The 12,158-nt window shown below is 56.8% G+C and overlaps 1 protein-coding gene across 6 annotated transcripts in view; it reads right to left on the bottom strand.

Annotated features, from left to right (window-relative positions):
- Positions 1-896: 896 nt before the first annotated feature.
- Positions 897-12,158, bottom strand: part of ARHGEF11 (Rho guanine nucleotide exchange factor 11) — a 94,642-nt gene continuing 83,380 nt past the window's right edge. For 5 of the 6 annotated variants that reach the window (XM_015248245.3, XM_072946327.1, XM_072946329.1 and 2 more), the window contains 13 exons: positions 11,795-11,912; positions 10,733-10,911; positions 10,087-10,162; positions 9,588-9,755; positions 8,659-8,749; positions 7,796-7,921; positions 7,282-7,343; positions 6,089-6,307; positions 5,392-5,754; positions 4,249-4,344; positions 3,066-3,313; positions 2,639-2,828; positions 897-2,067 (listed from right to left, as the gene is read on the bottom strand). In XM_015248245.3, coding sequence (XP_015103731.2) covers positions 2,009-2,067; positions 2,639-2,828; positions 3,066-3,313; positions 4,249-4,344; positions 5,392-5,754; positions 6,089-6,307; positions 7,282-7,343; positions 7,796-7,921; positions 8,659-8,749; positions 9,588-9,755; positions 10,087-10,162; positions 10,733-10,911; positions 11,795-11,912 — 1,995 coding nt within the window. In that variant the 3' untranslated portion in view covers positions 897-2,008. The remainder of the gene's footprint in view (positions 2,068-2,638; positions 2,829-3,065; positions 3,314-4,248; positions 4,345-5,391; positions 5,755-6,088; positions 6,308-7,281; positions 7,344-7,795; positions 7,922-8,658; positions 8,750-9,587; positions 9,756-10,086; positions 10,163-10,732; positions 10,912-11,794; positions 11,913-12,158) is intronic. The other variant, XM_072946331.1, reaches the window with a different exon arrangement.

The following is a 12,158-nucleotide window of genomic DNA, read 5'->3' as shown; positions in this document are numbered from 1 at the left end:
CCCAAGAAGCGCCCCAATTCACTTGGTCACCTGCTCTCCCTGCCCAGAACTCCCCCTCCGCGAGGCTCCGTGGCTCTCACGGTCCTCTCTCTGCCTCTGACCGCCTGGGCTGCTCAGCCTCTCTGCGGCCGGCCGTTGAGCTTCTGCAGGGAAGACGGATCAGCTGCCTTCCCAGCACTGAGCATGTGCAGGGGCTCGGTGATGATCAGTCACCCCAGCCTCTCCAGTTATCCCTGCCTGAGTCCTTCTAAAGCTTCCGCGAATCCTCACCGTCCTTGTCCTCATCCCTACACTTATCAGATAAGAACGACATCTATTAATTCTGAGGCTCAACTAGACTGTAGGCTCCTGAGGTCGGCATTATGCTACGTTTAGGAGGGAGAATGTCAGACAGTTGGGGGAAAAACCCCTTGGTCCAACCACGACAGCAAAGAGACGGAGGAGGTTTAGATGGTTACAGTCCTGGAGATCTGGCCGTGTCTGCCGGGCACTTCCAGGGGGCGTCAGAGCCTGCGGGAGGACACAGAGGGCCAACGACAGAGAGCAACTGGCCAGGCCTCTGAGATGACCCTCCCCTGCCTGCTGCCTTTAGTCCTGAAGCTCACTGAGGGCAGCTCAGGAGGCCTTGTTGACTCTGCTGCTACTGCCCCTTTGTGTGTGTATTTATCTAAGTGAGCTCAGTGACTTTTCGTGTTTTGGTCACGGGGGCTGTATCAGTTTGCCCAGCTACAGTCCAGTAAGCAACACACATCTGGAGTTTTGGGAGCGAATCTGGCAAGGCCTGGGTCTGGGGGCTGCCTTCTGTTCCCTCTGTCCAATTCTCACCAGCCTCAGAGGGAACAACCATGGTATCTTTGATCACAGCGGTTCCAAGAATCACACACACACCACCACAGTTGAAGAATATTTAACTTTTCTTAAAAAAAAATCTAAACCATGAAAGGAAGAAAATAAAAGAGTATACATTATTTTAACAGCAAAAGTCATTTCCATATCTATATTTTATATATTATATATATATTTATATATATATATGTATATATACACCTAGCACAGTGTGTATATTCTATTAGTCAGTGGGGAGTGGAGTGGACGTGGTAAGAGGGGCCAATACTGCAGTGGCCCCTGGGGATGGTCCTAGGTTAGTTTAGGGGCTCCAGCATTCAAACCCCCTACCCCCACCTCCTGGGGCCCAGTTTTCAGCTCCGTACCTGATACACTGGTTTTCTACAGGGAGAGGGTGGGGAAAGGGGGACACAGGTGGGGCAAGAAGTTCCCCTGAAGATGAGAAGCCCTCGGAGGGAGGGAGTGGCTCAGCACCGAGCGGCAGAGGCTGGGCTCCGGGGCCAGATGGGCCACAGCCTGGAGGCCGCCTCGCCCACAGGGGACTGGGGTGCTCACGGCTGGCTCCACTTTGGGCCCTGATCCTAGAGCTGGGCTGCTAACAAGGAGATACAGACCAATCTCCTCTCCCCTTAGCAGTCCCTCTGTAACTGCCTCCAGCACACCAGGATCAGAAACAAAAATGGTCAAAGTTATTTACAATAGCAAAGATGCACATACAATACATACATATTTATAGGAAACCAAAGTGACAAAGAGAGAGGTGGAGGCACCCACCTCAGCCTTGGGGTCCTGTGGAGAAAGGGGTGGAGGAAGAAAGTGCATTTACACTGGAGCCATCTCCCTGCCCTCGTGCACAGAGGGCACCCACGCAGACAGGCACGGGTATGTTCTTGGGACCAGGGGGGCCTTTCAGATGCAGTCAGCATGCTTAGGAGTTAGGCTGAAGGGCGGGGAAAAGACACTGAAACTTGACTCCAATCTGAACAGACCAGGCAACATGCGGATCTCCCCGACCTCAGGTCTCGGCTGGGGGGCTGGAGCCGTCTCCTCAACCCCGCCTCTACTACGGGGAGGAGGTTTGGGGTCTCCTCACCCCATGCCCTGCCTCAGGCCAGTCCCTAGAGGAGGAGTGGGGACACAGAGGACTCGGTGGTTCGGACAGCTATGGTCCTGGGGACGTGGCTGCGTCTGCCGCGCCGTCTTCCAGTGGGGTGTTGGGGCCTGCGGAGGACGCAGGGATGGCAGTGAGGAGCGGCTTCTGAGAGGACCCTGCTCTGGGTTTCACCGAGAAAGTCCTCGAGCTCCTGAGAGCAGCTCTTTAGCCCCATCCCTCTGTGACAAGGCATTTTCCTCCTCCAGAAACCCTAGAGTTCCTTGTGGGACCTGGAAAGGGCTGCCCACTGAACCCCACTTCTGTTTCGCCAGCCCCCAAAGCCCACAGGGAGGTATGGGACTGTCTTCCTGAACTAGAACACACCATGGCCCTGGCCCACTCCGCCTGCTTCTGGACCACTTATTAAGAACAGGTTTCAGACTCGAGACTAGGCTTCCCCTGGTCTGCTATCTCCGTAACTTGAGGAAAAAGAGGGTTCAGTTCTGAGGGAACTTTTCAGGGGAGCTTCTGTGGGGCTTCCCTAAAATGACCTCTTTCTGAAGCTGAGGGATTATACTCAGGGGGGAAATGAGACTCCCTCCAGAACTCCCTTCTCTCTCCTCACACCGTGTGACATTCCCTCACAAGCTGCAGGCCTTCTCCCTGCACCCCACCCCAAGCCCGTGGGGCTTCACTCACCATTCTCAGGGTAGGGCCGCAGTTCGTGGCTGTCCCGGGATTCAGAGGCTGGGGGCTCCTTGGCTGGAGGGGACAGGGAGCTGTCCATCCCTCTAGCCGCCTCTGTGTGGAAACTACCCACAGGTGTGGTGCCACCAGACGACTCTCCCCCGAGGGACCTGAGTAGCTCTCTGTGGGCCAGCTCCATGTCCTGGAAGAGTTGCAGGGGGACGTCTGTTCGTGAGGCCCCTGGGGAAGGGGCACGCCTTCTTATCTCCCAAGCCTGGGGGATGGGTCTGTGCTTGAGGATGGCTGGGTGGGCTGAGCGTAGGGCCCCAGGCCAGGATCTAGGGCTCCCACAGAGACACACTGTGCAGCTCCCTTGTGGGGGTGATGGGTCTCGGGGCGATGGGAGGCCTCCAGGGACCCAAAGCCTCATCTCCCTCACCTTGAGCCTGTTGAGCTTGAGGGTGAGTTGCTCGATGGTGCGGAAGATCATGCCCACGTCCCTGAGGGCCAGGCTTGGGGGAGAGCGGCCGGGACATCTGTGACCACCACTGCCTCCCTGTAGCAGGGGCCGAGGCTCCGTGTGCCAGGCAGGGAGGCCGTCAGGCTGGGACGGGCTGGTGTGTGCCCCTGAGGGGTCGGTGCTTGAGTCTGGGGGTCCTGCTGGCATGCTGACGTAAAAGCAGTTCCCTGTTCCCAGCAAGACAAAGAGATTAGGAGGCCAACACAGAAGAAGTCTAAGCCATCTCTGCTCCCCCAGTGATCCCCATGCCGCCTGACAGGGCCAGGGATGCTGTCCTGCAGACGAGCTCAGAACAGGCTGGCCTCACGCTGCCCATCAGCCTCCTAAAAGCCTTTCCCTTCCAGAGAGCCTTCTAGGCGGCAACTCTGCCCAGCCTGGCCCACACCAGGGGAAGATGCTCAGTGGTGGAAGTTAAGGGAGAAGGGGCAGGGTGGTTGGGTTTCCTCTGGGAATCAGGGGAGTGGCTCCCATTCCTGGAAGGAAGGGTAAAGGGGGGCGGGCTGGTGTTAGGCCCTTCTGAAGAGGAGTGGGCGGGGCCTCCTTCATTCTGCCTCATCTTAGGCTCTGCTGATGAGATTCAACACAGCCCCTGCCCCACATGCCAACTAGTTCATGATCCAAGAGATGCCTTGACTCATCAGAGTGGGGCCAGGGACAGCTGGAGGAAGGACGTGGAGGATCCCTGACAGGGCACTAAGCACAGCTAAATGGCCAGGAACCTGGGAGGGAGGCCATGTAAGCCCTTTGCCACAGTGACACTGAATGGCGGCTGGTGTGGGGGAAGCGGTGGCTCAGAACGTCGGGCTCAGGATGCTGGGCCCTGAGCACTGGGCCAGGCTTGCCCACTCCCTCTCCTGACCAAGTACAGGCTGCTTAACCCCACTGCTCTGAAGGGGGCTCGTGTGGCTCTCGACAAGGGGCTGGCACAGGGTCTATGGCCCCGTCTTTAGGCCCACATCCTACCCCTCACCCATTCCAGGCAGTTGAGGGAGTGTGTGTCCAGGAGACCCAGGCAGGGGTCTACCGCCTGAGGCCCAGCTCGGCCCCCATGGGCCCGCATTCCGCCCTGGCCTGTCTCTGGCTCCAAGGAGACGTTCATTACCCGCAGCCTTTGCTCCGCCTTCCACTTCAGGTGGCTCAGGCTCTGACTGGCCACTCTCTGGTAGTGCAGGGACAACTTTGCTGCCTGCCACCTCGGCTGCACCGACACCACCACCAGGGAGAGCAGAGACCGAAAGAGAAGAAAAGGGAAGGGAGAGAGAGAAGGAAGGAGAGAGAGAAGGAAGGTTGGGGGTAGGGGAGTGGGGGTGGAGAAAGAAAAAGGGAAGAACAAAGTGAACACGAGATCACACATGATGACACCCCAGGGAGCTGCAGAGAACCGTTTCGTCAATTCACCAATTCACCAGAGGAGACAGAAGGAAGGGCAGGTCCCAGAAACCCAGGAGAGAGTGCAGACCTTGGGCAGTTTGAAAGAAAAATGCTCCTGGAAAAGGAGGCAGAGCTGGGCACTTCGGGAGGAAAGGTGACCCCCTCCCACCCCTGGTAAGCCTTCCATCTTTTGGGACGCACACCTCAGAGAGCCTTCCCCCTCTTCAGCTTATTCTTCCCTCCCTGCCCTGAGCTCTGGCCAGACAAACCTGTCCCCATCCCAGCCAGGCTTGGCTTTTCTTGTCTTAAAGCCGTCCAGGTATTCCACAAGCTGGGGGCCCTCCCTACCGCCCTACTCAGCTCTCCACATGTCTTCCCAGCCTTGCTCTGCAGCCCCTCCTCTAGTCTCATGGCCATCCCATTCTGCACCCCTAAACCTTCATCACTGCTATCTGGGTGACTATTTGCCCTCGTCTTTCTGGGAGTGAGGCTCCTAAGAAGAGCCATGTTTTTCCCTTAGTTTTGGAAAAGCAGTGAAGAATGCTAGCAGAAACTTCTGCTGACAGTCAATCTGAGCCAGGCAGTAGGTAATATTCTCATGCTGTAGAATGAAATCCAGAGATAATTCAGAATTTTGTCTAAGGTCACATGGACTTTAAGTGACGGAGCTAGGGCTCTGCACCTCAGCTGTCTTACCCCTGAGCCTTTGTATGATATCAGCGTGGACTGTCTGTCCCCTAGGATCCAGTGTGAGCCTCTGAACACACGGTACCCAGAATAAAGGTGGGGAAGGAAGTAGCCCTTTGGAAGACTCGCCACTGCCCTAGCAAAACTGGGTATTTGTCTCCCCATTGGACACCCCAACTTATTTTACCTTTTCTCACAACTTTGTAACTTCCTATTGTCTCTGTGCTTGAAGCTTCTTCCTCTGGATTCCTGTCCAGCTCGGGAGACTCCCAGATTCCAGAATTTCTGGTCCTTGGGGGCAGGTGCTCCAGAGAACAGAGAGCCACATCCTCCTGCCCTGGCTGGCCCCGCTCTGGCCCTGAGAGCTGGGTAGAGTCCCCTTCACCTGCAGTCGGTGCTCGCCCTGGGGAGCCTGGGTCCCAGGGGTGAGAAGTGATGCTGACGACAGACGGTGTAGGTGTCAGGTCGTCCTCGGGCTCTCCAGCGGCCTGCGGGTCGGTGGGCTGACCTGGCAGCAGGCTCCAAACAATCAGGTGCCGCAGGTTCTCCACTGGAGGGAAACAGGGTGATGGCTTCAGCCAACAGGACTGCACACCGTGCCCGAGGTGGGACGGGGCAGGCGTGGTAGAAGTGTCACTGCTCCTCCCACCCCCCAACTTGGTGAGACTACCTCTTCAGTCACTGAGTAGAGCTGGAGGACTCTGGCCAACCAGCTGGGGATGGGGGGAAGATGGGGGGCGAACGGGACAGGAGTGATGAGTGTCTCTCTGCATCCACCTCTCCCAAGAACAACACGGAGACCTTTGCGCAGAGGAGAGGGTGAAGATGTCTGGCCATGCTACTGAGGCACCGGGGGCTGATGGCAGGGTCCACGGGGCACTTACCATCTTCCAGGGCTGCATCCGCAAGTCCTTCCATGAACAGAGGTGCTGGGAGGGGCAGGAGGATGGGGTTCCTTGACCTGCTGCCTCTGTTCTCTCCGTCCAGGGAGGCGGAAGGGTGAGGCAGGGCACCCAGCTCCTCTTCCTCTGTGCTGCCCTCCTGCTCGGGATCCTTTAGTGGGACTGGGTGCTCCCCTTTGACCCTCTGCTGGGGCCCAGTGCCTGTTTTGGATGGAGGCTAGTGTAAGGCAGGGAAAGAGGGAAGGCATGTACAGGCTGATCCCAGGCCCAGCTTTGGGTTCCAGAGGCCAAGAACATTGGCTGATTTATTCCACGATGTTTACTGAGCACCTACCATGGCCAGGCACTGTCCAGGCCCCTGGCAAACATCAGTAAATAACACAAAGATCCCGGCCCTGTGGACCTTAAATTCTAGTGGACCGACACAGAGAAAAATAAAATAAATATGTAAGTTACCTAAATAAATTAGAAGGTGAGAAGTTCTACAGGAAAGAAGAAACTATAGAGCAGGGTATGGGATCAGGACTGCTGGCCTTAAACTGAGTGTCAAAGAAGGCCTGTCAGTGCAAAGCAACATCGGCACAGAGACTTGAAGAGGGTGTGGGAGTTCGGAGGAAGAGCATTCCAAGCAGAAGGAAACGGAAAAGGGACACAGCCAGAGAGCCTCTGCTCTGCCCCTCCGGGGAGATTTCTTTCTAAACCCAAGACCCTATGTGATTTCACATAAAAACTCAATGAGAATTCTGTTTGGGGCCCTCTCGCCTGGGCCGATCCCATCCCAGTGTTGCGTTTTCAGCCCCTGAGTTCCATGCCCCGACCCTGGTGGTTCCTGTGCTCCGGCCTCTCAGTGCAACTTGTTCTCCATAAGGAACCCTCGGCAGGAGGAAGCAGGGGCCCCTGGACTCTACCCGACGGCCCCTCTCTTCCTCCCCTGCTAAATACCGGGTTGGGATCCCTGTTCAAGTGAGCTGGTCTACACTCGCTTGAGTCTGTTCCCCTTGCTCTTCCAGGCTCTCTCTTCCTCACCCCGTTTCTTCTGTTCTTATCAAAACTTCTCACCTCTGACCCTGATGGCTCTCTCCTAACACCCCTACATGCACACCTGACCACCTCCGTATCTGTGCTACCAAAAATGGCCTGGGTTGGGCTCCCACAAGGACAGTTTGGGGACTCACCTCCAGGCAGCACCTCAGGCTCTGGTCCACTGTGGAACACCTCTGAGTCATCCAGTCCTACCCTGGGGGAAGAAACAGCCAAGGGTGAGAGAGGATCGCCTGCTGGGAGTTAAGGCTCTCTGCCAGCCAGGCGGTGGCCACGTCATGAAATTCCTCTCTGGCCTCCTGAGTTAGAATGGGTCGTGATGGACGAGAGTCCAAGAAGGGAGGGGTTTAGACTTCAGCACCTGCTGTCTGGCTGGCAACCTGGAGAGGAGGCTGGGTGCCGGCCAAGCTTCTCCTGGTCTCAGTTCTATACTCCCCACCCCACTTCAGGCACAGCCTCCATTCCAGCTGGGTGGGGGATGGTGGGGGGCGAGCAGACAGGGACAGGAGGCAGAGGGGTGGGGGTACTTCCTCCATCTGCCTGCTAACATTTGTCAGCTGAGGCGGCCCATCCCCGGGGTGATGGGCTTAGAAGCAGCAAACAAGTGGCTTGGAGTGGGGATGGCGAGGGGGCCTGGAGGGTAAGCACCTGCTGGGTGTGGGGCTCTGGTGGGCTGGCTCCTGGGGACCCGGGGGCGGAGGGTGGACGGGCGTGGGGGCAGCTACAGGGTGCCTGGTGGCATTCCGCACGGCCTCCTCTAGGAGCTCCATCCATCTGTTGCTCAGCAGGAACAGAGGACTGGTGGTGAGAAGAGGACCAAAGCACACAGCATCTCCCCCTGCCAACCCCACTGCTCCAGAGCTGTAAGGCCCCTCTCCACACCCTGCCCCGAAGGCCCTCCGCCCGGCGGGGCCCCACCTCCCTCACAGGACTGGCTGCTCCCTCGGGCTATATGACTTGCAGCTCCCGATTACTGACACCAACCCTCTGTTACGCTCTGTGCTAAGCCTTCTATATCTGTTCTCTTGCTCTAAGTAACTCTCAAGTGGTAGCAATATCCACATTTTATAGATGAAAACCCTGAGTCTGAGAAACTGTCAGTCTCCTGCCATGACGCCACACCACCTCCGGCTGGCCAATTTCAGGAATGTGGGTGGGTGGATGCCCTGGGTGGGGATGAGGGTCCTGGAGGCAAGCATCTTTGAAGAATGTAGGCATTTAAAACACTTGATGGGAGAAGGGAAGAAGAACCCAAGTGGAAGGGTGTGGGGCCAGGTAAGTGGCCGGAAGATGGCTGGGATCCCCTTCTCGCTGTCGAAGCTGGTTTCTAGGGTCAGGGATGGCGACCCTGTAAACTTCTCTATGTCTATCTTATCTCCTGCTTCCCTGCCAGTGCTCTGTCCCGTGACTGCTCTGGGGCCCCACCCTGGCCTCACTGTCCATGCCCTCATACACACCACCCTGGTCCCAAGGGGACGGCAGTTACGTAGGACCCCTCAAGCAATTCTCACGTGTTCTTGTCTGATGATGTCAATGCCACCAGCTCATAGATCTGGGGTGGGCCTAGCTCAGAGGTACAGATGATGAAGAAGGCCCGCTTATCTGTGCAAGAGAGAAGGTAGAACAGTCTGTGCTGTGGGTGGTGGAGGGGTGACTGCAGCCTGGGCCAGGGCGACAGAGCATGGACTTGACACCCTGACGCTTAACACACAAGATGAAAGATGAAACACGAGACAGACTTGGATCTTCAGAACCACTCGCGACCCGCTTACAAAAAGGACACAGGCAATTCTGGGTCCCCTAATGTCATCTTCACAGCCACCCCTATTACCTCCCATTTTCCCAACAGTGAGGGCTGACAGGTGTATGGTGCTTAGGGTTCATAAACCTATGTCACCCGTCACCCCTTTCCATCTCCGCCCGAGGCTGCTATCACCTGCCATGTCACAGATGAAGAAAGCAAGCCCAGAGAGTGGTCATCTGGCTCTTGCTCCGAGCCCTTCATGCACACCCTCCGCTTCTCCCTGAAGCGCTCTGAGCACTGCACTGGGTTCTGGACTGTGGGTGCTTCCGTCTTCTGCAGGCGGGCTCTGCCCGTCACTCTTGCAGCAGGAAGGCTTGTCTGACTCTTCTCTGCCTGGTCTCGTTCTTCCCAGTCCTGTTTACACATCCTCAGCCCACCCTAGGTGCCCACATCCCATCCTGCCCACACCACGTTGTCTATCTTCCTCTTAGTCCCCATCCTACCTATCACTCTCCCCCATGTTGGACCACATCCTCCTGCTTAGATGGGGCGGGGGAAGAGGGGAGGCACACAGGTGGGCTGGTAAGTTCCGTATGGCCCCAGATCGGCCCTGCCTCACCCAGAGCTCACTGGACATGAGTAACAGGGATCATGCCCTGGGGCCTGGTCCAGCTGGGACCGGCTCCTCAAGGGTACCTGTGGCCACAGAGCGGACGAGCACGGCATTGAGCTTGAGCACGGGGCTGAAGGTCTGCTTGCTGTCCACGGCTCCCACAGCCGTCTTGCTGTGGCACTTCAGCAGCAGCTTCTCGTCCTGTTTCTGCAGCAGCACGAGGAGGTCCTCCAGCAGCAGCACGTGGAGGTCTGGAGGGGTGTTGTGCTTGTGAGGGGTGCCCCGCTGCCCACTCATACCTCACTGGCACACGCGGTACCAGAGGCTCTTGGATGCCTGTCCCTGGGGTCTAGGAAGCCCTTGAAGCTGATGACCTCTGACTCCTTTGTTTCTGGTACTCCTTCCCCATGCTGCACTTAAGGAGCCCTGAACTCTCACGCCCAGTCGTGTTTCAGGCTGCCTCCCTGGTGGCTACCTTACTGCCCCGTTTGAGCACCAGGTTCCAGGGTTTATGATCCAGAGAAGAAGAGCCCCGGGGCAGTCCCCCAGGCTCCCTCTCAGCCCTAGCCCCCTGGCACTTACCCAAGGTCTTATCCTTGCTGATCCTCCAGGTCAGGGGCCCCTCATGGATCATCTTCCTGGTTGTAAGATCCAGGCTCTGTTAAGGGGATACCATTCATTTATTCAACGAGTATCTGAGAACCTACTCTGTGCCGGTCATTGTGCTAAGCTGCTGGGATCAGCAGTCAACAAAGAACAGTCCTTGTCCTCACACTCTTGTGGGGGACGCAGACAAGTAAAAAGACAACTACGAAGTCACGCGCCATGTGCTGTGCTGAGGGATAAACCAATGGCTCTGGCTGGGGTCGCTCCACCTCCATTGACCACTCTCTGCTTCACCAGCCCATCCCTGCAGCTTTATTTCCTCCCAAATGACCTTTGCCTTTATCTTGAGTCCTCACTCCCATCCCCCGCTCTCTCAAGCTAAGTTCTAACATTTAGCCTTTGTTGGCAGGGCTGTCCGCCCTTGTCTATCTGGGGATGGGGTGGCAGTAGTAACTGGGGCAGTATGTATTCCAGGGCCCCATCAGGCCACCCGATCACAGACAGGCCCGTGTCTCCTGCCCCCAACACTCGCTAGGTCCTGACCAGAGCTCTGCTCCTAAGGATGCCCACAAAGCACGTACGTGTGTGTGGGGCTGCTGGCGCTGCAGCCTCGGCCTCCTACCTTGAACTCCGCCGCCAGGGGGTTGCTGGCCCTCTCCAGGGAGGTGGTGTCCAGGCGTTTCTGGTAGCCCTCCAAACGGTGCCGGTTCTCTGTCTGCTTCACTGCTTCATTCACGTACTTGAGAATTTCCCGGCACTGATCCCGGGCCCGGCAGAGTTTCTCGTGCTCAGAGGTGCCACCTACCAATTGGGGTAGAGAAGTGGTTAGGGGCTCCAGCCTGAGACGTCTGTCAGAGCCCGATAATGCCTGGCTACTTACAGCCAGGGTGACTGGCCTGTGGCAAACCAGCAGATATGGGTGTAGATACGCCATCCTTGCCAAACTTGGACCTTACGTGTAAGGTTAGTTTATACTGAAGGTCCTTGAATTTCAGACCACTGCTTTGAAGACACTGATAGCTCCCAGGACTTCCTGCCTAGCCCACCGCCAGCTCTACAGGTGTGGGGGATAGGAACAGGGACTGTGGGTGATGGCAATGCTGCTGCCTCCCTCTGGGGACACCTGCTCAAAACAGGTTGTGGTTCTTCCACTTCTACACCCTGACTCCAAAGTCCCAGATTTGAGGGTCGTGAAAGGTGCTCAGGATCCCAGAGTCAGGGACCACCTGGGGCGAGACCCCCTATTGAGCATGGCCCCCTATGCCTCCAGAGTAGCCATGAACAGCTCTATCTTTTGTGCACTGCACATCTATCTCTGTGCAGCAGTGGGGATGAACGGGGCTACAGTCCAAACATGGCCTCTGGTGTGGGACCATGATCACCGGAGAAGCCAAGGTGCCCCCGTGTGCCAACCTGTGTCCTCTCAGATGCGTTCCTCTCATCTGCACAAAAAAGCCCCACTCAGGTGAGGCAGCCCTTACCTCCTCCTCCTCCTGAGCACCTTATTTTTGCCAATACGTATTTACAATTGTTATCTTCTTTGAGACTGATAACAACTCAAAGATGGAGACCCCGAAGACCAGAGAGATCAAGTGACTTGCTAAGGTCACAAAGCAGGGCAGTGCCAGAAGCAGGGTGTGCGCTGTGGGCTGCGGCCCCACTGCCAGCTGTGTGCGAGCCCTACCCTCCGTGTGCTTGATGATGCTCTCCAGCAGCAGCGGGTACTTGGTGAGCCGCTGCATCTCGGAGATGATAAGGTCTCTAAGCTGCAGCCGCCGGCACTGAGGGTGGCTCTCGGCCTCCTAGATGGAAGGAGGCACAGAGGAAGATGTCAAGCTGGGTGAGGAGCTGGCTTATGGGCTCAGGACCCGGGGAGTGTGCAAATGCCAAACAGGTCCTATTCCCAGAGGGTCACTCAGCAATGGTGGTGGCAGCTTCTTGCTTAGTATTTAGGCAAAGGTTGGTGGGGGAAGGGAGACAACAGCCCAGGAAAGGGAAACAGTCAAACAAGCCACAAAGAGCAGGTGTTATTCCCCCTTCATAGATAA

This window comes from Vicugna pacos, chromosome 21 (assembly GCF_048564905.1).
Source record: "Vicugna pacos chromosome 21, VicPac4, whole genome shotgun sequence".
NCBI classification, from domain to species: domain Eukaryota; kingdom Metazoa; phylum Chordata; class Mammalia; order Artiodactyla; family Camelidae; genus Vicugna; species Vicugna pacos.
This window is presented reverse-complemented; position numbering and strand designations above follow the sequence as displayed.